The following is a 27,791-nucleotide window of genomic DNA, read 5'->3' on the forward strand; positions in this document are numbered from 1 at the left end:
GCTAAAGCAACTCCAAAATAAGCTTCTTGCCTGTGCATACAGCTGTACATATATTTAATGAAAGTATCGAGAAAATAAATGTTTAAATTCAGAATGAAAGATGGCTGGAGTGTTATCGATGTTATCCAAGAGACAAAGTTACAGGATGGAGGAGGGCATGCCACCGAGTCAGTCATTGTTAGAGCAGACCTTGGAAATTGGATGACTACTCTCCAACAACTATTCGATCTATAAGGTATTAACAAGCATTCAGCATGCTCCCCACCTTTGTAAATCCCATTGACCAAAGTTAAGTATTATTAAATAATCCCTACGACCCACCCAGCGCGCATCCAACAGTGGACGTGACAAAGGGCCGTATGTGCCACTTGCAATCAGGAGCTAGATTTATATGATGCCTCCCTACCAAGATTTTGACTTGTAACCCCAAACTGTGAATCGCATGCTCTTATTAATCACCGCAACACATGGCGTGGTGCTGCGGTGTGCACGTCGAGATGAGCAGGTGCCACGTGTTGTACTCCCAACCAAATGAAAGCCCTCCGGACACGGTACTCCAAACAACATTTATTGCCTCACGCACTACAGTACAGTTGAAACATGACCACAGCCAGCGACGTATTAGCGCACGCGCGGAACTTAATGCACGAAAAAACGCACAATAAATGAGAGCTCACGATGGCAGTACATGCCAATGCTCTTTCGCTAAATATTATTCACTGCACTCGTGGGGAATACTGCAGGCTCGGAACAAGCATGACGCAGGTGAAGCCACCGCATCCCTTGAAGCGGCGAATGTTTCCGCCTCGTGTTTTGCGCTGTGTTAATTTAGTCAACATTCCGGTCCGATAGTCTTAATCTAGCAGATGACAACCTGTGCAATTTTTAAGACGCCTTTGTGGATTTCATTTAGTCATTTAACATCTGGAGTAAATCGTGACTAGATTAACACGGCAGTGTTGGTTTAGTCGGCGTTAAATTACTAAATGAAATCCACAGACGAAGTCTTGACAAAAAAATTCCACAAGTTGTCACCGACTCGACTAATATCACAGTGCTGGTTTATTTTACACCATCGGTTATCATAACGTGCCCTTAACGAGTGCTTTTCCGTCCTCACTCTGCGACTCTGAGAAGAGGAGGCTCAAGCGCTGACTATAGCTTGGCCCGTCCGATCCTCCTGCACGCAATCGTTTAGAGTGGAGGTGGGTGAGAGGCGTTTCCCCAAGTGAAACACGCACGATTAGCGAGATCAAGATATCAAGCTGTTCTGGCGACACTGACGACGCCGGGTCGCGCGTGACTGCGTCCTCCTTAATCCCCCCCCTCAAGAGTATGAGCATTTACTACGTCTCCAAAGCAATGTTTTACAACGGAAGCCAAACTACGATAGTTTACATAAGCTAAAACAGATTCATTTAGATAGACCATATTCTGATATGTAAAGCTTTTATACTTTAGCGATGCCGATTAACAATGATGTGAATAACTTTCATGCTTCTCAACGCTACTGTTTAACAGGACTTGCTTTTTTGAATCTCTTTTTTTTTTCATTTAGTAACATACGCAGATACACTCCTGTGCTTAACTACTGAGTTAATCAGCACAACACTCTCGGGTGTGCAACTGACCAACTTCACAAGCATGCTCTTTTGATTAAATAGGTGTTATAATGGTGTGACGAGGTCACCGTGTTTGTTAAGCCCTGGCAGTGATAGGCGTGTGTCCTGCATGTTCATTAGATTGCCCCTTTTTGTAGGTGTTTACAGAAAACATCATGCACTTTATCAAGAACCTGCCACTAAACCAAAATATCCAGAACTTTACTTGTACACATTCAACCTCAATTAAAAAGAATAGTGAAGCGCCATAGATGAATACAATTTTCATTTATATGAGCCAATATTTGTTGACTATAATAGGCTAAAGGACAGTTCACCGTTCATTTGTTCGAATACAACACTGTTAAACATTTGGAACAAAAAAACATTTTACGCTTCGCCTTATTAAATAGCTGAATAATGCAAACCACAGAAGTGTGCAAATTATAAAATATTTAAAAGTAAAAGTACGATGTTGTGCAAGTGCCTAAGTGTTTAAATAATCATTGGTTAACAATTATGTTATTTAAATTGGGGAAAAAAAAAATCAGTGTATAGCTCTTGTGAGCGGTGGAAAAATCCTCTCCGCGTGAGACGCATGCCTCCTAGTGGCTGTCTCGCGAGAGTCAGATCAACTTTCGTCCTACAGCCCTGCCCATAGGCCTGAATGCACCGCACCACAATCCCACTGACCAGCCCCTAAAACGGTCACCACACCATGTCTGAACCACGTCCTCACACCAAAAATCACATCCCCATGCCCTAAATCTACAGGTTTTACATCTGACAGCCCTCCCAGCGACCCGGAGAAAACCTTCGATTCTACCCACGTTCTCCTGCCCTTGTCATTGTATCATCTGTCGTGGGAAGAAAAAAAAATGTATTGTTGTGTTCGTTGGAAAGAGAATGGTCGTGCGGGCAAATATAACCAGGCTGGGGACTCCCACCAGGTGAGAGCATAACACAGAGTGACCCGTCAGAGGTTAAAACCCGTTTAAACAACAACGATGTTGACGGCTACAAACCTGCCGCCGCCACTCGAGCCCTCGACGCCGGACGCACTTGAATCTGGAGAGACGGGTAGCAGGGCGGGCATAGGATGGAGAAGCCGGACGGAGAGGACGGGCGGGCTGGCGGGCGGGCAGGCTGCCTGACTGCCTCACTGGCAGGAAGGGCCTTACCGACCCACGCTGATGTTGCAGATCTTGCAGCTGGGGTCCTTCTTGGCGTTGGCTGTGGACAGGCTCATGAGCTGGTGGCCTTTGATCTGGCCCAGCTTGCCCCTGGCTATGTCCAGCGGCTCCGCGTAGATCACCTCCAATATCACGTCCTGGCGGCACACGGCAAAACGTTGTGGTGAACCCGGCACCCGGTTTGCTTCTGCCGGTTTAAAATCGTTGCGACCTAAGATATAACTCCAAGACTGCAGTGTACTGTTCCCAGAGGAAATACCTGTGGTTGGGCAATCCTTATTCTCCTTTAATGCATCACACTTAAATTGCACTTAAATTAAATTAAACATTTAGTTGTTTATGTAACGTTTGATCTAAATTACGTCGTATTTCATCATTGTCCAAATTTATCCATTTTTTTCAATGTTAAATCATCACTTCAAACTTTTTTCTGCTCCAGTTTATTTGGTTGTCTACCAATTTCGTTTATTTAACATTTATGTTGTGAACTTTGATGTCACCAAGGTCACCCATTGTGAATGATAGCATGCTTATGTGTTTGTCCAGCTCATGGTGAGATCACTTTTTTTGGTTAGAGGAAGATACAAAACCAAAACAACAATCGTCTGTTGTAGATAAACACCCATGTTGTGTGTGTCTGACAACAGTTAGAAATATGGCTAATTACACTCTAAGTTGTAGCTTCATGTAATCATAGTTTCTTGTGAGATCTCTGTGACATTAATGTAGCACATGTTGATAACAATGTCCATGCAGTAACATCATGATAGTGACTCATATTGGTCAACGTTGAGAAACAAGAGCCTGGATGTGTGTGGATATACTAGAGCTGTAAATCTTTTCGGGTTTCCATATTCATCTAAACTACTGCCATAATTCTGTTTTTGAAGCGTTGCCAAAGGATGTAACATATGCGCAGGACATAAAAACGCGTTATTTAGCTCCGCCAAACAACTGCTCCCGTTACCGACGAGTGCTCGTCAATGGACGTTATGCTGTCAGGGTGACATTGCAGATGAGGTGGTAAATTCTGTGTAGTAAATTGTCAAGCAAAAACACAGCGTACTCCGTAAACTAGATCCAGGATGATTAATGCATGGTGAGAAAGATGAGAGGTGGCACCGGATAAATGGTACAATGTTTCCTTGGCTCACACACAGCGCACCAAGCAAAACTTAATACAGCCTCGTCATTCGGCAATTTAACTTTGTGGCCCGTTTCACCGTGGCATTGTACAAAGTTGGCTATGACTTCATGGCTCGTTAAGAATGTTGGTACGAATATAATGTTCTGGCCCAGGTACAAAAACACGATGTACTGTGCTACAGTTGTATATGTGGCTGTAGTGGAAGGCACCTGCATGCCCCCACAAGTGATCGCAAGAGACGCGCCTCCTTTCCGCTCCTGCGCTGTCGCCCATGCCGCTATCGATAAAAGGCCACCCCATAAGTACCGCTTCTTGAGCGTCGATTTACTGCACCTCTCTTCCCAGCCGCCAGCCCTTCACCCTGCGCTCTCACATTCACAGGCCGTGGGCGTGACGTGGCCGAACCTGTGCATGGTGATACACCGCCTCGCCGTCACCGGCATCCCCATCGGCGCCCTCGGCAGCGCACGGAGCCACGGACCGCGTCAGGAAGCGGTTGGTGGCCGGGTCGAGCAGCGGCAGGCGCTCGCGACAGAAGAGGTCGCCCTCCGAGCCCTCGGGAGCCAGCACCAGCACCACGTAGTGATACGCTGTGTACATGCAGTAGAAGTCGGCGAAGTAGAGGTTTGTGCTGGGGCTGAAGAGCTCGGCGGCCGTCACCTCGAAGCGGTAGCGACCATAGGGCGAGTCGGTCGGCGGCTGGCCCGTGTTAAACTCCGTGTTGCAGCTCATGAAGACGCCGTGCAGCTTTCCGCTGATGGGAGAGCCGTGGCTCCCACTGTTGTCCTTCACGGAGGTCGGCATGGTGTTGGAGCATGACTCCCTGTTCAGGAAAGGGATGAGCGATAATTAACAGTGGAGTTTATTGCTTTCAAGTGGAGCGGCGGCGCAGTGATTTGCGTGCCTGCACAATGGACCCGGGCAGAGATGCACCCAGCGGGGGGGGGGGGGGGGGGGGGAAGGGCACTGCTGGATGAAGGCCTCCCCACAACCCTTTCAGTTGTGGGGGTCGTTTGGTCATACCTCACGCTGGTAAATGCGGATTGGATCTGGCTCCATCTATACAGAGATAGAATGTTGCCCCCTCGCATGTGTGTTTTTTCTCCGGGTGCTCCAGTTTCCTCCCATACCTTATAAACACTCATAAAATTGGCTGAGACATTAAAATTCAAACCCCGTGCAGGACTTTCCTGAAAAAGATCCCTTGTGGCTTTCATGGATAAATAAACGAGTGGTTAATATTGGTGGAGGGGTGGACCGTGCCAGGACTGGTTCAGATATCACTCACCACTCATGTTATTCGAGGAATGAAACGTAGTTGGCTGGGTTCATCGCAGAGAGCGCGAAACACTGCACACAACTGCTCCCACCTGTTATCATTTTTTACGTCTAGAAATTTGGCTTTTAGTTATTCTTACCTCCATTACTCTTTCCGTGGAAGAAACTAATGTATCAGTTTTGTAAACGAAGTGACGCTAGTGCGAACCAGCAAGTCACAATATATAGTAGATGCTCCAAGGAAAATGCAACCTTTGTTTATAAAACCATGACCCGAGTGTGGAACACTAGAAAATGTAAATTGTAATTGTAAATTTTGCACTGGAATTGGCAGAATTAGCACCCTATGTCTACATGTAGAACAAGGTATCTGTTTATAATAACAGCAATGGTGCCATAAGTTAATGCTTTTTTGGTTTGTGCCCTTTAGATATGCAAGCATAAAATTTTGCAATCATACACCTGAAATATCTCGGCTATATATTAACAAAAATGTTCATTGTTTGCATGAAATGTATGTCAAACAGTAGCCCGTAACCATATACTGCAGGAAATTAAGGATCGTCGATATTTGTGTTTTTGCAGAACATGCACACAATAGATGTTTTTTTGCAACATCGCAAAACCTTTAACAGCCATTTTTAAAGGCAACAGTGCAATCTGTTAAACTGCTGCCGAAATTACCACGTATCTGCAGGAATTCAGCCGTGAGCTCTGTGGAAAATGCCTTAGTGGCCAGAACACGGGCCACGAAGGGTGAATTGTCACAGTCAATTTTACATCATTAGGGCCCATTTTATATCACGCTGTTCGCTTATTATGCGTGACCTATGACCACTGTTCACAGCGAATAGATCAAGCCCAGACTGTGAATTTGTTCATAAGGAAACGTTTAGATCTGCCAATGAGGGAGGGCAATTACAGTGCTCTCACAATGCGGAAGGGGTGGAGACGTGAGATTGGATCATCTTGGCTTGATAAATGATTTAACATATGCCATTCGGGAGAAATGGTTTCAGTCGGTTGCCAGTGATTCCGCTACAACATTTTAAGGGAAATATTTCGTGGAACCATTCACCTGTCCCGGAAGTGTGCGCCTCTAGCCGTGAGAAAGAGAGCATTTCTGAAAATGTTCGAGCCTCAAGATAAATGCTTGACACCGAAGAGCGCCACGAATCACAAAGTTGACAACAAAAAAATAAGCGTCCACCTCGGATAAAAAAAAAATCAACACCACAACTGGCACCGTGAGAGTGACTAGGGCTCGTGTGAGACGAACCTCACAAAGTCAAAGTACTCCTTGTTCTGGTTCCGGTAGAAGACGGTCAAGGGAAGCATCCGGCCTGCCGCCGACTCTGCCTTCTCCAGGAGCTGTGCCATGTGCGCCTTGGAGTAGTCTGCAGAGGCAACAGCAGTGGTGGTACCAGCAGCAGCAACAGTAGGATTACAAGAGCAGCAACAGAGACAGCAGCAACAGCAGCAATAGGGCAGCAGCGGCACTTGCGTAGAGTCACGACCGTTCAGCCTGAACTCAGCCTCACAGTGGCCAGTTCCCCATGGCAACTGCAACAATGTTTATTCACGTTCTAAGGTTTTTTTTTTTTAAAGATTGAATGTAAAAGGTAAAAAACTCGGCTGGTAGATATATAATTAGGATATGTATCCCGGGGCTCTCGGACTCAAGTTTGAAGCTTCGTGAATGAAAAAGACTTTAATCTTACAGCCAAGCTACTCATTTGGTGAAGGGCACCCCCTTGCCCCAAGGATACCCCGAGACTCGTTGGTGCTGCCCTTGCTTTGTCACTGTTGGTGCTGGGCCCCGATTCCCAGTTGGCTCGTCCCAAGCTGTGCCACGGGCATTGTCCTCTCTCCTGTCTATCGTGCTGCCTTGCCTCCTTCTACCCAGATGTCGTGCTCAATTTTTTAAACGTCCTGAGATTGAATTGCATTAACAAGCTATTCGAAATTAAATCGTGAATATTAAGTGCACCATTACAGCACTCGAGCGACATCGCCGTGCAATTACAAAATTTCATAATTTACTGCAGCTGCCCCACGGCTGACTCTCGGCAGCTGCATGGATGCTGTGGGGTTTGGCAGTGCGGCCCTCGCCTGCGGTGCAGAACTCGACGATGGAGCTCCACTCGGACACCAGGTAGTCCCCGTCGTGCTGCTTGCAGGCCGTCTGCACAGCTACTGTGTACTCGGTGCGCGGGCTGAGGAACCAGTGGCCCCGTACCGTCATGGGTAGCAGCACTGCCTTGGCCACCAGCTTGGTGGGCACGTCCTGTGGGCACGACGGGCGGCCACGACCACTTGGCGAGTGAGCAAAACCCAGAGGTCATCCTCCTGTTGAGACTTCACCATATGCACAACTCTGATGGGACGCCTTTTGGCGTCATTTTGGACGCCTTTTGGCGTCATTTTGGACGCATTTTGGCGTCATCTGGTCGAGCACCAATTGGGTCGAGGCTCAAAAGAAAGCCGTCCCTTGGTGTGGATCAATCAGTTTCAAGGACAATGCATATATTATCATAGTATGTTTTTTTATTTGCATTTTGACTGCAGGTATTGTGGTTAATGCAGACATGAATCCTTGTAAAAAGGTTTCAGTTTTGTTGCCATAAAAAAGGGGGAAAACCCTATTATCATATTTTGGTACTGGCAAAGGAGGTCTAATGATATACCTTTTGTATCCCCTGGAAAGAGTCAACATTTCAGGTTTATTTAGTTTAAGCTGGTGAGAACTCATGGGACCAGGGTCTCATTTTGAAAAGTAATCTGAGGCATTAGCTTGCCAGTAGGGGGCCATAATTGCTATGTATATTGCCAATTCAGTAATTTACGCTTTTGCCAAAGTGGGACTTTGACGCCGGCACACAATGGCCTACTCCTGCGAATCAGGGGATCTTTAATGTCCACTGTGAAGCAGATGCTGCGTAGTATTATGGTGATTACACCCACAGGAGTTGAAATCCGGGCGACTGCTGGATTAGAACCAAGAACCTCTGCAACAACACTAACCCCTACCGCTAGGCCATGCTGCTGCCATGTCAACCAAACCAGAAAATATAATCCTCAGAGATGAAATAAGCCAAGTAAAGTAAAACACCGTACGGCAATCCCTATCCAACCACGTGGTAAGGGTTCTGGAAAACTCCGGTGGCTGGCAAGACTAAAGGCTTATGGGAAATAGGGGGTTAGGTTCCGCGGCCGCAATTAACACTCCCATCGAAGCCTAACTACACATCGTATGCATTCAGTATACATGAGAAATATGTTTACGTAACAAAAATAACTTTCATATTAATAGTAAAACAAAACTACGTTCAATTACCTTTAATATTGATAGTGAAGTCCAGATAATGATGACAATGACGATGATGACGCTGATGGTGATGTTAGGGGAGGAGAGGGGTTGGCAATGAGGGGCTGTCCCCGTCCTCAGAACTTGTTTATCTGAAGGTAAGCCATTCTCCTTGCATAACTTCTCATTACGCACACCTTCGCCACCAGCTCGACGCGTAGGGGCCACGATTATGGGCGGCAATTAGTGGTGTTTTTCAGAAATTGCGGTACACTCTCACGAGGAATAAATTACAGCACTACGCTTTCACGACTGCTGCACACCACTGAACGACGCGGCCTAGCGTGAGGTACACGCGCTTGATGCGCCCCTGGTGACAGACGCCTGAACATGGCTGGAAATGTGAAATGACGGGTGGCGAAAAACCAAACGGTGGTTACGCGAAACTGTATACCGTGTTTGGCAAAATGGGATGCATAGAATTATGCGTGGATACTCGAAACCATGATTGGCGAGGGACTGCTGTACTTTATATCATGTTTGTGTAGTCACCAAAAACACCAACTCGCCGCACTTAATCACAGGTGGCTAAAATCCCAACTCGAACGCAGGATCTCAGCGGTGCCGGCTGAGTCGTTGACAGCATTAATCCTCCTGAGCCATCCAGCCACCTCTATTCTGCTTCAATCTGATGGGGGTGCTGGCTCAGGCCTTTAATCTGGCACTTTGGACAAGGGTTGGTTGGGTTATATCAATTAGTAAGAAAAAAAACCCACTGGGCCATGAGGCGGCTCTAGGTGATGGCAGTACGGCAGATGGGTTGTGAAGCTGTGGTATCCCCTCATAGGCATGGTGAGTATTCTCTGATAATTCCTCTATCTTCCCACATGCAAAACACCCATTCATGGAATTGAGCAAATAATCCAAATGAAGGACATTCCTGAAAAATAAGTTTTAGACTGCATTACACTTACCTAGATAAATAACAAACATTATTACCTATGATCAAATCACGTGGAAGCCTTGATATTGCTTGGATTGGAAACCACCACGCATAAAAAAATATTATTCTGCAGAGCTATGTTTTCAGTGTAGATTCATGCAACAAAATGCATTGCTGTACTGTACTATACTCCTACATCTATGCATTCTTCCTTCACCGTGGCGTATGGTAAAACAACTCCCTATATTTCCATTATAATAGTGGGTAGTTGGTTAAATGAGAACCTTATTGATGCTGCACACCCCCAGTGGTGGCAAGATGTTAACTACCTCGTTTGGTATGCAGGAGGTCGTGGGTTCGATCCCAACCCTGACGCCTATATATTTGGAGTTTGCGTGTGCTCCCTCCCCGTGGTTCCGTGGATTTTTCTCCGATTCTCTGGTTTTTCCCCTCCATATTTAGAATCAACGTAAATTTCGAGTATTTGGCTTGTATACATTTCCATGTAATGAGCCACTTCGTTGAGCTATTATTTGTGGCCAGGTTGCTACTGAAATAGAGCTATATAGCTCAGTGGGCCTTGCCAGGTAAAATGAAATAAAAATAGTGCATAGTTGATAGTTTTACTTTGCCTTGTCAACAAAGTGATTCAACACGGCTCACCTTGTGCTTGAACTTGTTGGAGTTCTTGTTCTCCTTCTTATTGAGGTCGATGAAGTAGTGGGTGACACGTTCCCGGTCCCGTGGCTCCATGTCCCAGCGGATGCGGAAAGAGTCGCACGTGATGTTGCTGATCTGGATGTTGTGCGGCACCGACAGCTCCTCCATCTCGCCGATGCCGCTGTCGCGGGATTTGCTGTCTGCGGTACACACAGCACGCCGCGGAGAGGGTTAGCAAACTGTCATGATTTTTCCCCAGGATCGTCCTCTTTTTTTTAAATGTAGCCGATGTCCTGGGAAAACCTCAAATTGTTCTCGGGGACATTAAAAGTCGCGGGGTTTTTTTATATATATAATATTCATCGATCAGTCGATTAATAAACTGAAAATTGTAATTGTAACTACTTAACGTAGTCGAATACTTAGGCCCCTATAAATATGGCACCCACCCTGACATCCTGCCTTCTGAAGGTGGGAAACCCCTTACAAGCCACACACACCCAGTGGTGATGTGGCTGATTATGCCAATGGTATCACCAAGCAACGCCCATCACCTCCTTTCCAGTGGCACACCATGTGAACAGAGCTTAGACTTTTGCTCCGGAACTATTTTTGTATAATCCTGTTAGCTGAGTAATAGAACTGATAATCGGTACAGTAATTGGTTACTTCAAATTATAATCAGATATCCCAGGTTCAGTAGCAATGTTATTCATAATCCATGTGTTCATTTTGCTTGTGAGAATAAATCCCGATTTTTGTGAATCATATGTGAATGTGAAATTTAGGCGAATGGCGCATACAAATAAAAAATGTAACAAAAGTTTGTTGTCCTTCCCCCACACCTCCGATTAGCACGGTTGGCTATGTATGGTGCGACATAAGTTTAACATACATACAATACAGACCAGACATTTTTACTCAAAATTATTGATTTTGGAATCGAATCATGACGAGTTGTCAGATCTCAATGGCGATTAATCTTTCCGGGTCTGCAATATAATTTTACAAAATATTTTTACATCACTGGTCACCAAAAATAGATCAGCCATGATCTATCCACTGCTGGATGAAGTCCCCACCAAGCCGTCGACAATATCAAGGTCTCCAGATGCAACAATCCATCTAGGTCCCTCTTATGAGCAGATTTCATCGCTCCGCCTCTGTGGTGGATGTGCTCATAACGTCTCTATTTCTCTCTTGGCTGCCACTCTGCTGTTAGGCTTGACCACCAGCCATCAACACTTCCAACGAAATGTCCTGCCAAAGCCCACTTTTATACCACTCAATATGATGTTTTTAACCCGTATGTATTCCTCTTATCTGTGTGTTCCTCTTCGTGTCTCAAAGTGTAATCTCAAGCATGCACCTCAAGTTTCAAGTTTATCATGTTTAACTGGATGAGAACTCAAGAGACCAGGATAGTCTCATTTGCAAGAGTGACCTGGGGTATTCGTCTGCCAGTAGGGGGGCAATGATTGCTACTATCATAATTGAATACATTAGCAGTTAACTTTAGAATTTGGAACATTTTGACCCTCCCCATGCAATTTTGCACATTTACACTGCACATTTAGTAACAAAATACTAAATGTAAAGCCAATGATTTGGTGATACTGCATTGGCAGTGGTGCACAAGCACATAACAAAAAACGCAACACATTCATCAATAAGACTGCGGCAACTTGTCATATAATAGGCGCCGTTTCAGGCAATGACCCAAAAACCCCACTTCACAGAACATCGAGAGGCCAGAGAGGGAGAGTGGCTTCTCTACGCAGTCGAATGGGCATTGCCCAAAGTCGCCTTTTATATGAAACCCTGAGTTGACTCAATCACGATGCGTGTGACCTTAGTTTAACTGTCAGAGGTATGAATCTTCAAGCTTTAAATGTGTGTGCCTCTGTGTGTGGGGAGCGGTAGTTTAGCGGCTAGTGCGCTGCGCTACGACCCTGGCGACCTGAGTTCGATTCCCACTCATGGCCAACACCAGTGACGATTATCTGAATCGGTCCTGGGCCTCTCCTCGGTCGACTCAGCCTCAAATAAGTTCCTGGTGCGGTGTGTAAAACAACAGGGCCGCTCGGGAGACAAAGGCCGTCGAGCGTGGTGCTCGCCACCCACCCCCTCATGTACCGGGCTGGCCTTCATAGGTGCTCGATAACAGCGCTTGCCCGAGCAGTCTGTTCAGGCTATACGGGGGGTCTTTGTCAGTGGCGAGTGGTATCTGATCCTGTACTGGGTATGCCTTGGGTCGACCCAGCCTTAAGCACCTCGTACTGCAATAGGGAGACAAACACGGCCCGGCTTAGTGCGGTCCATCCCACTCCTTCATGCCCTGCGTCAGCCTTAACGGGTGCTCGCTAACAGCACTTGCTGCAACAGGGGATCTGTGTGTGAGCATGTGTGCCTCTAATCTCTTTTCCCCCTGTAATCTCTTTTGCCTTTGTTGAGCACAAACAATCTTGAAGGTCACGCGCATAGAGGAGTTGAAAAAAGTTTGCCATCCACTTCCTGTAAGGATGGGCACCTCATCAGAGCTGCTCATGCTGCCCTGCTTGGTGAATATTTCAGCCAAAAATAGACCCCCGCTCGCCTTCATCTCATTACCGCAAATCCCCAGAGCCAATTTTATTGTCTACTTGAAATGCTCGGCAGTGGGAGAGTTGCCACAAGTGGAGAGAGAGGCCTTCACTGCATGCCGTACGCGGTGATGTTCAATTCTTTACATTGCACATTGCTTGCCTGCAAGCGACCAGCTTCATACACGGGAGCTCAATTCGCGTGTTATTGGCGAATTTATCTTTTTATCGAGTTTTAGCAAAATTGTGCCAATGCCTCTTTCAGCAACAATGGGGGAGGGGGGGGGGGGAGAATCGCCATGAAGATGCTTTTCAGTCGCTTCGTCAAAATGTGAACCTAGCACTACGGGGTGTAGCTATCGGGAGAGTAGGCAGTGCAACTGCACCATGGCCCTCAAGCCAGAGAGGCCCGGTGTGTGGCCCACGAAGAAGGGAGGAAGGTGGACACAGTGGTAAAATTGTATTTCCTTACGCCGGGGCTCATGACAACCTTGCTATATCACCGAGCATGTCCACATACACCTAAACCCACCCATCTTACACCTCGAGGTCTCCTGTAAATTCAACGTTCAGCTGTTTCCGAGATTACCTCTCTGCGATCTGAAACAATTCCCCATTCGCCCGTGTAGGGCAGAGCTGCTCGCATTGTGTAACGCTGGACGAGTTGGTTGATTAATGCGGACTGCCTTTGATCCATCAACGGGAATTATCGCACAGCACGCACCTCGCATGAGCCACGGTTAAATAAAGTCACACACACACGCGCGCGCACACGTGTCGCGTGCATCACAGTGTCTGTGTGCATCAACACGCTGTTGCCAAATTTGGACCATTCTTGCAAATGTCATCTTGAACGTCCACCGAGTGAAGCGGACGGCATGCGGTTGGGTTCTGTTACAGGTCGGTACACCCGCAATAATAATAATAATCGGGGTGGCTGCTGGATTCGAACCACGAACTTCCGCGACAAAGCGGCGAGCCGCTTGCGTCGAGGTTGCCGCACGCATCGTCACGACGTCGCGCGAGATTCAATTAAAGCAAGACCCTGGAGTGGGAGCGAAAAAATTACTCAATCTGCCGCGGTCTCACTGGCCAGGTTCACGGCGGCCACTCGGACGCCCGGGGGCATTGGACGCCGTTGACGGCTACAATGGAGGCAGATGTGTTTGTACGAGCAACGTGACAAATGGAGCTCACGTCTGCAGGGACATGCAAATCGAGTGCCATTTTACAATCGCGGGCACAATGCGATGCCAGCTCCCTGAGAAGGCAACAGATCCTGCAGCTCACTGGGGCACTTAAAGAAAGCATCCGCACATGGTACATGTTCCGTGTGTGTGTGTATATATTATATTGCATTTCTATATGTACGGTTACATGTACCGGCTGTTTTGTCAAACCACTGCTGGATGAGAGCACCCCCCCCCCCCCCCCCCAGTAATGTGGGTCATGGGAATTGTTTGACGATAACTACACCACAGGAAGTATATACGTGGTGGGATAGAAGTACATTACAATGGGTGTTGCTGCACTGCCCTTCACTGATCGCCTCTTAGCCCTGTGGCAACTTGTTTGTGCATGGTGGTGAAAGATGGCTTGTGATTAAAAAAAATCTGAAATAAAGACGAAAGGAGAGAAGGTTCTGGTGCTTTTGGGGAATAAAAATGCGACTGATGTGACCAAGTTTTCAATCAGTGCCATAACACCTGCTCCGACATGGATGGGACACATGGATACTGACGAAGAAAATGGAAAGTAGTAGCATAATGGAGATGCATCCTGGGAATTACACCGAAAGAGAGCAAAAGGGACGGAAAGAATTAGAGACGAAAATTCACATTAGACACTTCATATTTGAACGTTACGAGGGAGACTGCATGTTTAACTATGATTTACAATGCAGGAGAGCGCGACATCGCAAGACCTTGATGAATGACGATGCTTCCCTTCATTCAGCAGTGGATAAACAATGGCCGATGATGAAACGTGTTGTGTAAACATGCTCGCATGCGTTGTACAGTGTGTTGACACTTATGCACAAGGCCATGAAATCTTTATGAAACCGCTCACTCAACGCCCACTCGACAACCCAACCAGCTCCTCACTCTAGCCCCTGACTATTAACAAGCCCCCTTTCCCCACATCCAGTTGTCCTCCCCCATCCTCAGCACCCTCCCTTGAAAGCTATTTCTCTCAAACCACACGAGGCGTCATCCTCACTCTTCCCCTCCTCCAACGTGCCCCACAGACCATGCGCACTTTAACAATGGAAACACTTTTCGTGAACTGACCGAAAGGGGGCCCTGGAGAAATGTGTATACAGGCAGACAAACTCGTACAAGCTTTGTATATGCAGCTGTTACACAATAAATAAAAAAGACATCCACAGTACTGGCATAGCCATTGAGTGTGCAGGCGGTGCAATTGCACCGCGATCCAGGACCCCCCCCACCCACCAAGTGTATTTTTTTTTTACCCTGTTACACCACGGTCCATACACATTCATGATAATAACACAACATTTAACATTTTCAGGATATAGGCACTAAGCCCTTGTAAGCCAGTAATGTTTGCAAAAATACAACTTCACCATTAGTTTTTGCACCAACAATTGTACAGTAGTTACGGAAATTACTAGATTTAACTTTCTACGAGTGCTCTTCCAAATAAATAATAGAAGACGGACACGGCATAAACTAGACGAACAATCATTACCGCCAGCCTTACCGTCAATCCAGACAGACGATCAAGGCTTGCCTTGGACTGATGCGAGAATTAGTGCTCTTGATGTTCCACGCATTAATTTCCCGTCTAAAGGCAAATTTCACATCAAGGATAACCACTGAAACAACTAGAGACCATTCGCTTTGGTTCTTTCGGTAAAGTAACGTAGGTATAGAATAACATAAATTAAATCACGACGTTTCGATTGCAACACAAGCAATGACGTGACTTTACCGAAAGCACCAAAGATCATGGATCTCTGCAGTCACGAAAACTTCAAATCTAGATTGAACTAAAGACCATCCCACAAAGTTTAATAATAAGCACTTATCTAAATACCTATTGTAGCTTCAAATTGTTTTCTCTCCCTGCTTGCTAATCACCACTGCACTTAAAGGAACACTCTTTCGCCTGTTCTGCCAGTGCACTTTCAGTGGCGCTCACCTTTGCGTGCAGGAAAATAAAGGACCTGTCAAAGAAATTGAGTTCACGGCGTCATTAGCATTCCGCTTCTCCTAATCCGCCTCCCCAGATGCCCCCCCCCGCCGCCTTCCCTTCTCCCCGGCCCCCTTGCTCGCCCCCCCCTAATCGCCTGCCTGGCCACACGCCACATGCAGGCACAAGTGGCGTGGCCCCTGCGGTTTGTGATTCTGCACGAATGCAGGTGGCCGTCCTGCAACGTCGCACCACGTTCGAACCGGTCTCGGAGTAGAGGCGCAATAATAAACACGCGAAGCGCCTGCGGACCCACAGATAAGAAGACTTCGATCATTTGAGCGCAAACCGCTCTTGCCAGGGTCCACGTCTCTCATTTGGAAAGGTCTCGCATCGCAGCGCCTACTGTACTCTCTGCTGGCCTGCTTAGTATTCCTTGTGAATCCTCGGCCACGGAGGGAGGGGAAGGGCCGAGCTAAGTTTTGTCCGCTTTCATGGACGCCTGGAAACGGTGGCCCCCTTACGTCAACAGTCGACGACAGATTCCCAGAACTGGCTGCGAAGCTTCTATGCGGGCAAATCCACGGCCGAGTGTGGTTCGTCGCGGAGTCAACGCTGTCCTAATTCTCTGGCATGGGCACATGACTGGCAGATCCTCCTCCGAGTCATCCCCAAGCCCCACTGTAATCCTTCACAGGGAAACAGCAGTTGCGTAGCTCCTCGCAAAACCTTTTTTTGTGTTTGTTTTAGAGCCGCGTCAAAGAGTGTAGACACAACGTGGCGACGAAACACGAAGAGATTTTGCCTGAGTCGCAACCACGCGACTGGTGACCTGAAAACATTGGCAGCCCGACATTGGCAAAGGATCCCAGGTGTTCGCAAGCCTCTACACTAGTTGATTACAGCACCTGGCGTACGTTTCTCCCGACATTCATCGCTTTGATTAAATTGCTGGGCTGTGAACACGGTGTGGCGAGCGGGACACGATGGCAGTTGCGCAACACATAACAGCGTTGAGACGAGACAAACCCAGCAGACTGCAAATGCGTTATCACTGTCGCCATCAACCAACATTGCCTTAAGAACTGCGAAATAAATGCAGTGGCCGTTTAATGGCTTGTGCAATGACCCTTCATCAACGCAGAGCGAGAGGTTAACGGTCTGGGGGTGATCACATGCAAGGTCGGAATGTGCAGTGATGTTACCTTCAAGGTACAGATCGAGGAAAGGTCTAAGGGTCATGGGTTGTTGCAGGAGTAAACAATTAACATGCCTGTGTCGTGCATAAGCAATGACTTACACTCAGCATTCAATGGCGGAAATTTTAGTAGGCTATTGCGTATATACACATTTTCTGGACTATACGGCAAATATACATTTATTATTTTTGACAAATGTTTGCCAAATGTATGTTTAAACATCAAAAAAAGTTGGTGGCCAGGTTGCTCAGAGGCTGAAACGTTGAGCTTTAATCACTGAGATCCTAGATTTTAATCGTGATGGTTGTCCTGTGAGTAACCCGATTTCTCAAGTGTAGTGTGTTGATGTCACCAATGAGTGCACAAAAAAAACAATTCCATCACAATAAATTCGGTTGTGCGCTTTGATTTGGCAAAAAATTCCAGTTTTGAGAATAAAAAAAAGACAAAAACGCAGTTGTTTGCCGTGAGACGTCATGAGCTGGTGGGAGCGTGCCCCCCACGCCGTGTAACGAGTAAAAAAGGACGCTTGAAGGAGTTTTGAGGGGAGAAGTTCCGGTGAAACGAATCTCTTTGGCGGGCCGCTCTCTGACGCATGCGATGCCGAGCTTGATGCGATTTTCCAAATGTTTTTTTAATCTCACGACATGACGCCAATAACACAACTCGGATAAAATGTGAGGGGGGGGGGGAGACCGAAACGAATAGAGCAACAAAAGGTTACGGAATCCAATCACATAGAATAATACAATGTAAATGAAAAAGCTATTGATTTGCAATTAGGACCATTCCCGTGTTATTTTGATAAAACAGGAAATCAGTCAGGTACAATTCCATTTCACACACACACATCCAGCCTGTTACTCTTGGCCACCTTTACTTTACGTGCACAGCACACCCATAATTAATCAGATGATTTCCAAAGCTACCGACTGGACAGTTACTAAGCAGTAATTACATTTACTTGACCTCAGTAAGGTTTAACTGCAGTAGGTGTTTCATATAGATGGGGCCTGGTGTTTTGCCAGTTCAATAAACTAAGTTTGAGATTAACTCAGATTAATTCAAATATTGTATTTAGCCCTTCCTTTGTAAAATATTACTCACGTTTAACAACGTGTGCCATACACAACTGGCTTCTATCGATTACACTTGGGCAGCCGAGAGGAATAGGGCAGCTACTTTGAAAACAAAGTTTTGCAAATCTGGCATTTGCATTTACAGACACAAGACATTTCCACGGGATACACGCACTTTGGTTTGCTCTTTTGCTGCACACTGAAAACAATCTCCATCAGCCTGCACTGACCAGTGTGGTGAAATACAGTCCATCAACCCCCATAGGGAGGAGTCTTGGTAGAGGTTAACAAAGTGATATATTTGTTTTAATTGTTATTTAAAACGTTTAATAATCGTTAATAAGCATTATTAATTTGCAAATTGCATTTTGTTCAGAATCAGAATATGTATTTTTACTGGAGGATCCGATGAGCTATAAAAACTCTTTTTCACAGAGAGTGTATTCCGTTATTGATTTACAAAACGGGAATATGCTGTCTTGCAGAATGTATTTAAACCCCAGGCCTCCTTTGAAAAAGAGACTCCTCAATGGACTCTTCTATGGTCATAAATAAAGGGCACCCACATATCTATTCTGGGGTGAAGCAGTGTTGCAGTGGTCAGTGCACTGCACTCCGAACCCCGTGACCTGAATTTTATTCCTGGCCATGGCTAACACCAGTGGCGAGTGACATCTAAACCGGTCCTGGGCCTACCTTCACCAATCCGCACTGACCAGAATGGTGATGTATGATCAAGCAACCCTCAGGGCAAACATGGGATGGGAAGGCCTTCATCCATTGACAAAGCCCTTAAAGTATTTTTTTAAATAATTGATATATCTATGAAACCCTTACCTTTTCAGTTTTTAGTTGAGTGGTAATTATTAATGAAATCGTTTGAGACGAGTGCTGGTCACTAATTGACTGCAAAATCAGCAGGTTGACAAAATATGTAAAATCATCGAGGACACTCGATGGAATGATCAGCCATCTGGCCCATTAGACATCGTGGCAGCAGAAACATTTTGCCTATGTCCCCTGACTTTTTTTATATTTCATGAACTCCGTTATAGAGTTGAGCACACATGCTCCCACGCACGTATTGTGAGCCCACACAAAAACGTGGCATTACTCGTAATATCATGGACAATGGTCTTGGCTCCAGTCACTCACACGTGCACTTCATTTGCAGGTGGCGATGACGCAAATGACCGGCAAGAGCTCTGGACTTTCGCGAGTGCATTGATCATGGCCCACTTTACGAAGCAGTGCCAAACACCAAACCACTCAGGCCTAATACAGGTGGCGAGTTCGTCTCGCGAGGCAAGTAAGGGCACATTCAATTGCGGGTGCTTCAAAATATAACAATATTAGTTTTGGATCAGCCATACGAATACAGAGAACATCCGTACATCTGAAAGTCATAGTGATGCAGGCAGCAGCCCTATTAGTTATCAGATGAAAGTGTGCAGATGCGATGCATTGTGTCTCGGCGTCACGGTCACCTTCGACGGAATAAACCCAAGTTGGCAGTAAAACTCTAAAGCGTGCTTGGGCGAGAGGTTACAGCAACACGTATCTCATGTGCACGTAGCGATCAATGTGAATGCTAGATGTTAAACAATTATTCCCACAAGTAAATGATTTATTAGGGATGTGTACAGTGCAATCACAAGCATTGGCTCGAGCGGTAGCACAGTGGTTTGCACACTTGCGCTATTAAACTGTCAACATGAGTTCCATTCCTGGCAATGGCGAATATAAGTGGCGGGTGATATCTGAACTGGTCCTGGGACTCTCCTTCCCTTCACTGACCCGCACTGAGTCACATGGTGAAGTATGGTCAAACAGCCCCCATATCTTGCATTGCATGGGGTGGCCTTAATTCAGCAGTGGATGGACAAAGGATTGTGTTCCATAATAGAGGTTTTTTTGGGGGTTAGATCGAGTAAATATATAAATGTGTCGTTAAACCCCGCCACCACCCGACACAGCCAACTAGTAAGGGTTGTCACGTAAACAGAACATGCCAATAAGTCACTAGCACAGCACAACGGTGTGTTGGAGAGTCAAGCCACAACATTTACAAACTGAGTACGACGTTTCGCCAGTAATTACAACTAGCTTCATCAGGCGACAGCCAAATTTGTGATACAATATTCATCATAATACTGCAGCACATACTTTAATTAATATTGCATAATGTGATACGATTTTGCTGCTACATTAAACAACATTATATGGCTCTTTACAAAAATGGTGGTCAACACATCTATGCCTCTATATAAGGAACGTAACAATAAGACTTCTCCACAAATCTGTCTGTCGCCTGATGAAGCTAGTTGTAATTACTGGCGAAACGTCGTACTCAGATTGTAAATGTTGTGGCTTGGCTCTCCAACACACCGGTGTGCTGTACTAGTGACGAATTGGCCACGTTCTGTTTACGTGACAACCCTTACTAGTTGGCTGTGTCGGGTGGTGGCGGGTTTTAACGACACATTTATATATTTACGCGATCTAACCCAAAAACTCTATTATGGATGATATTGGTCGCGAAAGGCAACGTGTTAAAAAGGACTGTGTTTTATACAGCATGAAGACAAAACCATTATCGTTATGAACTGTTGATCATACAATATTTATCATAATACTGCGGCACATACTTTAATTAACATTGCATGTGATACGATGTTGCTGCTACATTAAACAACATTATATGACTCCTTCCAAAAATGCACTGCTATGTATGCATTAATGCAAATAATTTACAGCCCTTTGTGCAGACATCCAATAAAATGACAGTAGAATGACCTCCATTGCAAACTGGGTGATTGGGGGCTCCTGTATATCTCTGAAATAATAATTTACAGCACTTTGTCAACTCACTGTGTGATGAAGGAATTCCCACCACGCAATGTGAATTATGGGGGTTGTTTGACCATATTTCACCGCGCATGTCAGTGGGGGTTGGTGAATAGTGGGGAGACATCCCTTTCCACTGACCTTAAGACATCGCTGGGAATCGAACACAGGTCGCCAGGGTCATTCCGCCATGTATGATCCCACTGAACCTCTGCTCCAGCCAGCTATGCATGCACCAGGTCCATAATCAAACACTGTACTGTCCAAGTCATCAAAAGTCCACACATTATTTTTCCTTAAAAATATACATCCATAAATACGATGAGGAATCAACTTCGCACAAAATCACTTTATTCACAGTGCAAGAAGCCGGAGAGAAAGTGGTGCGCCAAGAAGATTAAATAAAACCAGCAGCAGCAGCAGCGCCAGCCACGCGGGATTTTAAAAGTCGAGCAGGGATGTGCGCTGAAGATACATTCCTGCCGATCGGACCGTGGGAAGCTCCTTGATGTGGTTACGCGATTATGAGCTGCGCACGGGAGTGATATGATTATGTGTTAAACAAAAGGAGGACTCGTAGGCTTTAGAAATATAATGCGTTGAATAATTAAAATAAAACGCAGCACATTTGTCAATAAACACTGTAACCGTAACAAGTTAAAGTATATAGACGGCAACGTTTTGGGCAATGGCCCTTCTTCATGAGCACATGTTCGTGAGAGGGGCCACTGTCATAAACGTCACCTCGTATGTTGTTTATTTTAAGGACACAGTGTTGCTGACTAATGTGTGGAGGGTTTTTGTTATCTGTGCCCGTGCACTACTGGCCAGTGCAGCAGCTGCATCATCGCCAAATAATGTGTTTAATTGATTAATTCATCTCAATCATTAGGCACATGATATATTAATCAATTCTCAAGCATAAGAATTGAAGTATTTTGATTTGTATACGTTATATGTAATGAGTTCACATAACCCTTGAAGATATTAGTGGCTGCCATTCACCATAATGTACAACAAAAGTATATATTTGTGACAAGGTGGCTCAGAGGTCAGAGTGCTGAGTTGGTGCTGCCGAGATCCTGGATTCTAATTCGGGAAGCTGCCCGTGATTAATGCGGGTTCTCAAGTGTACGAGTTCATGGTCTCAACCCAGTTGCCAACGACTGCATACACACAAAAAGCATTGCTAATTTGGTTTTGGACGGAATTTGGCACAATCCCAGCTCTGAGAATTAAAAGTATCAGCTTGATTGTCATGTGATGAAGATCTCTCTCTCTCTGTGTAGCAAGGCAGGTGGGGAAAGCGCAGCTTTGTGATAATTCATCGAACCCCGGGGGGGGAGTGGTGGAGAGGATGGGGAGGGTGGGGCGAGGGTATGGATTGTTATACTTAGAGTTGGCAGGAGCTGCTCAGATGTACCAGTTGTTAAGACGATTGGTTCTTGATTTACATAAATTTTCCTATGCATTTTCAGAAAGAAAAAAAAACAATCGAAGAGTAACAATGACCTTAGTTATTAAACGTGCGTGGTTATTATTTTATGAAAGCATTTATGTATCTTTAATACTTATGAGTTTTAAATTATATATTTAATCACAATTAGGCGTTCATATAGAGCTGTTCGCACGAATATTGCGTTGAGTTATCAAATATACTACGTTATTTAGTTATAGAAATGCGTTCACAATTCAGTTTATTTATCTGCTTATTTTATTTACGCTGCATGGTGAAATTAACGCCAGAGGCCCTTTTCTGAGGAACATTCGGGCCTGTCCGTGCGGTCACATTAACAGCCAGCATAACTGTTGGCCATAAAATGCAAAAGACCGCAAAGCTGCGCAGAGATGCGCATTCTGACAAACGGAGATGGCGCATTCTGAGATTCAGATAGTCCGCCAACTGTCATGAGCCTCAGACACACCCACCAATGTGTTCAGGTTGCGGCCAGCACGCGGGGAAGCATTTTAAGTAACCATCAGAAGGCCCGTTCACCCATGGTCTGCATAATGTCGCCAGCCGAAGGAGGCAGTAAGTGCGGCGAGGATACGCACGTGACAGATGTATTGGAGCGCAAGGGCTGTTGGGCAGGAGGCATTATGCTAATGCGTCGCAGTGTAGTGAGCAGTTGGTAAAAATGTACTCATTGCCAAATTTGTTAATGTGTTAAATGATGGTGACATGCGCACACTTGCCGAGCTACGATTATTAGTAGGCTTATGTCAGTCGGGCCCCAACTACATTCTTTCTATAGTGACAACATGATATAACAACTCAAGAAATACCCTTGCTTTGGGTGAGACGGGACACATGCATTGCAGCAGATGTATTCCTGAATGTATTTGGAAGGCTGCGTCACATTTTTGGTTTGTAGAGGGCAGCATGGATTTTTTGTGAAGTGGATTGAATGTAGCCATGTGTTTTGTCTCGGGGAAGGAGTGATACCTGAATATCATGAAGACAGGTCTCCTACCGTTTAAGTTTCAACCAATTGAAGTCAGTGCTCTAGACCTCCAAGCCAGGCGCACTTTGATTTTAAATGGCAATAAAAGTGGGTCCGATATACAACCGTTGAGAAAAGACAATCAGAATGGTAAAATGCCGAATTTCTTCATGAAGATCAATACAACAATGCCATATGGATCATAAACATGAACACTTACAAAGAGAATGGAACAAAAGCTTAAATATGTGCAATATATAGAACCGCTGAGAAAAGACAATCAGAATGGTAAAATGCCGAATTTCTTCATGAAGATCAATACAACAATGCCATATGGATCATAAACATGAACACTTACAAAGAGAATGGAACAAACGCTTAAATGTGTGCAAAGAAGCATGGAGAGATGCATGCTTGGGATTACACTGAGAGATAGAAAGAAGAAAATGTGGATTTAAAAAAAATACTCAAGCTAGCGACATAATATTGACTGTTATAACAAGTGAGTTTGGCCAGGATACATTGCTTGAAGAAATGGCAGCTGGCGGTCAAGATTAATGATGGAGTGGTAGCCAAAGGATTGAACACACCCGAGAAGGATATCCACTGCGGAGCTGGAGTGACGAGATGAGTTATTGTGCAGGAGCTAGATTGTTGCATCACGGGACTATGATAGATGGCGACAGTATGGGCAAGCCTTCATCCAGCAGCGGATGGAGAACATGGTTGTTTTGATCATGACAATATGATTAAGGACAAGACTGGTATTGCTGCTGTCATAACTTTCGTTACGATTGGCAAATGTTCACGATGTACTTCACTAACGAAGGCAATCATCAGTGTTTGGGGTTTTGTAAAAGCTTTGGGACTGGATGTTGGGATAGACTTGGAAAGGTTGACACCATCAGGGTTGTGCATATGGTGAATTGTTTGCAGCAGCCTCTGTTAGGAGGGAGGGAGGTGACATTGTCTGTCCCAGCTGTGCAGTATAAATTTTGTCTCCATGTTTTATTGTATTATTGTCTCCTCTCTTCGCAGCATTTTTAGATACGCTAGCATTTAAACACTGTACAATATTACTAATTTAAATCCTAATATCGTCGATACTTGCATTTGAATAGACTTTTTAAATTACTACTTTATATATAAATACAAATGAGTGCTGTTTTTACACACCAAGAGCAAATATTGTATGGTTATTTATTTAAAACATTCAATCAACACCAGCCATGGTCAATCCGTATCTGGTTTGTGAATGCCTCCCAAAGCCACTGAAAATCATTGCATACTGTCTGCAAACCCAGCAATGATGTGCTAGAGCAGTAATAACTAGTGGTTACCGCATGGCCTTCGTGTTTGGAATGTAATACTCCAGGCAGATTGCTGAATATACATCTGTATTTAATTCTCAAAATACCGGGCTAATTCATGGGTGGAGTGTCCTCCTAGCATATTCGAAATTAATAAAATATCACGGTTTATTGGCATTAAAACCAAGTTTAACCCGTATCCAGTGTGCTGTTTATTATATTAATCACAAGTATAAACTATTGAGATAAAACCCAACGTTTTTTTATACGCAGTATTAATAGTACTGTACTTGACCCGGATTGCCTAGTACATGACCTGTCTGCTCAGTGTGGAGACACAGCTAATACTGGTTGGTATTGCTTTGCACGCTGGTAAATGTGTACTTTGGGAAGTGAAATTTTACAATGTTCCATTCATAATTTTTAGAGGTCCCCCCCCCCGGCTAAATAACTCTGCCCACGTTATGTAGAGCATAATCTGTACTGCACATTGCAGCTGCAACCATTTGCACGTGGCCATAGCTGGTGAGCTGCACTGTGAAAATCACTGGTAAGTTTAACACGTAGGCTTTCGCGACCATTATCACTGGTGTTGCCCATAAAGACAAAGAGTCCCCGTATAGCCTTTAACAGACTGTTAGGTGAGCACCTATGAGTTAGGTGGGCAACACCATACCCGACCGCCTTTGTGTCCCCAGTGCTGATGTTTACGCATTGCACCAGGTTCTCTATTTATTGCTGAGTCGATCTAGGGGAGACCCAGGACCAGTTCATATATTCGCCACTGTTATTGGTCGTGAGCGGGAATCAAACTCGGGTGGCAATGTTTGAATCGCAGTGCGCTAGCCACTACACTTGCCCACGCATTCATTACTGCGACACACATCAAAATCGCTGGAATACAATACATCATTTGCAGCCTGACATAGCTGACATCACTGGAACGCACATTACTGGGAGGACAAACATGCGTACATACAACTGTAATATACACACCCACGATTGGGGAACATTCATATACATCACTGGAATGCACTTTGCACACACCAATGGAGCACGCACGTCAGTAGAACGACCACGCACATAAACTACACGCGCCAGAATCACAGAGACACATCACGCACAAGAATTACACATGCTGACGTATGACTAACACAAAGTAAACTGTACAGGTATTTTCTCTGTTGTCATTTTGCAAAGCTTCCCACCCCCTCAAAGCAACGTCTCGGTGGACCTTGACCCGGTTTAATTGCGGTGAAGGGTCTTGGTATACGTGGGCGACATGGGAGTCGCAAACGAACGCGCAGGCAGTTAATGTTGACAACGCGCGCGCACGCACGGCAATAAAGACACGCGCACACGGGGCGTGTTGCTGCTTAAGCTTTCTCCCGACGAGCGCCTTTCAATTCGCACGAGCCAAACACGAGCATACACCGTGCGCAGCCATACCCTTCAATACACGCCAATATCGCAATGCCCGTATCAACGATGAATGGAGCCAAAGGGGGGGGGGGGGGGAAGAAGGTAGTCGCGCTATGTCCCGCTGCCGCTGTCCGTGGTGCTGAAGTCCCAAAGCACGCACATATGCCTGCTCATCATACGCATGCATGCTCATCGGACGCATGCATGCAATACCCGTGCCAATTACATAACCCTCGCGTACATACGCGGACCATTGAATTGTCTTAAATGCATTCGTGTATTCAAATAATGTATTTGAAAGCACGAAAATACACAGAGACGGCATGCGCTTACAATCCACTGTAACACGTTCACGTTATATGCAGCACACACGTAACCGTGTGGACGTATATATACACTGTGGAACGCACGTAGTTACAGTATATAATGCGCATATATGATATGCGTATGCCTAAGCAAACATGCACACGATACACGCATACGCAAGTATATGCATACGTAAATACATACACTGTATACTCACACACAGGCTGCTGAAAGGTACGCACACACAAATCACTGACCGTGTTGACTGCGCAATACCTGCCCCGCATCGCACGAAGGCAATTCGAACGTTTGGATTTGCGAGCGCTGCCTTCTCTCTCTCCCGTCGCACTGGAGAGCGGTGTAGGACAGCGTCCACATTTGACCATTTAATTCCCGGGGCCCGAGGGAGGCTCTATGATGAGACCATTTCCCCGGCGAAGAGGTCAATAAGGTAGGCAAAGCAGGAAAAGGAAATTTGCCCACTTACTCACCTCCGCAAGCAAAGCCCTCGATGCTTCGGCTGCTGATATCGGGCCAGTCCCACGAGGGCGGTGGCCTGTGACCATTGAATCTGGTAGCCGCACGCAACCGTGATAAAGCAAGCGAGAGGGAGAGATGGTGGAGGAGTAGGAGGTTGTGGCAAGAGAAGCCTCGCTTACCACCGATGCACATCGTCTCCAGGCTTCCCAGCGCCGCCACGTCTTCGCAGGGGCTCAGAGGGCTGTTGAGGCTGCACGCCCCAGCGCCGGTCGAGCGTTGCGGGGGAGCGAGTCTCATACCACAGCGTCCCTCCTCCATCTTGATCCTTCTCGTCTCCCCTTTCTCCTCTCCTCGCGGAACGAGCGAGCGAACAGGCGAAGCGGTGAGCAGGCAGTGCGTCACGCTCGGGGCGGTGCGGTGCAGTGTGGGGCGGTGCTGCTGCTGCTGCTGATGATGATGCTGCTGCTGCTGCTGTTTGCTGCTGGTAGTGGTGCTGCTGTGATTGCTGTTACTGCCGTGCAGGGTGTTGTGGGGTAATGGTGGAGTACAGTGCGGTAGTGTGGGGTAATGCTTTGCAGTGCAGGGTAGGGTGGTTACCAAAACTATCAGATGTGATCAATGCAACGCCCCCCCCCACCACCACACCTTGCAAAGACGTTGCCGTCTCTCACGTGGTGTTTTGTGGATGGTTCTGCACTGCAGTTTAATACATTACAGTGCATTGCGCTTTGTTATACTGGTGTGAAGCGTGTGTGATTAGTCATTGAGAGCGAGTGTGTAAGTGCAGTGCAATACATTGCGCTTAGGATTGCAAAGATCATTGCCAGTGGCTGG

The 27,791-nt window shown here is 45.9% G+C and overlaps 1 protein-coding gene across 4 annotated transcripts; it reads right to left on the reverse strand.

Moving 5' to 3' along the window:
* Nucleotides 1-555: 555 nt before the first annotated feature.
* PHYHIPL (phytanoyl-CoA 2-hydroxylase interacting protein like) lies at nucleotides 556-27,516 on the reverse strand. 4 transcript variants are annotated; one of them, XM_032949598.2, is made up of 7 exons: nucleotides 15,880-15,975; nucleotides 15,439-15,522; nucleotides 10,133-10,329; nucleotides 7,332-7,506; nucleotides 6,499-6,616; nucleotides 4,347-4,764; nucleotides 556-2,931 (listed from the first exon to the last, which is right to left on the reverse strand). In XM_032949598.2, exons 3-7 carry the CDS (start codon nucleotides 10,295-10,297, stop codon nucleotides 2,779-2,781), a joined length of 1,029 nt encoding a protein of 342 aa, XP_032805489.2. In that variant the 5' UTR covers nucleotides 10,298-10,329; nucleotides 15,439-15,522; nucleotides 15,880-15,975; the 3' UTR covers nucleotides 556-2,778. The 4 variants fall into 4 exon arrangements, with proteins under 4 accessions (XP_032805489.2, XP_032805487.2, XP_032805490.2 ...); XM_032949596.2 differs by lacking the exons at nucleotides 15,439-15,522; nucleotides 15,880-15,975 and adding an exon at nucleotides 27,137-27,516; XM_032949599.2 differs by lacking the exon at nucleotides 15,439-15,522 and having other exon boundaries at nucleotides 15,880-15,971.
* Nucleotides 27,517-27,791: the final 275 nt, after the last annotated feature.

This window comes from Petromyzon marinus, chromosome 8, assembly GCF_048934315.1.
Source record: "Petromyzon marinus isolate PM22_M1 ecotype Great Lakes invasive population chromosome 8, UKy_Petmar_22M1.pri1.0, whole genome shotgun sequence".
In the NCBI taxonomy this organism is placed as follows: domain Eukaryota; kingdom Metazoa; phylum Chordata; class Hyperoartia; order Petromyzontiformes; family Petromyzontidae; genus Petromyzon; species Petromyzon marinus.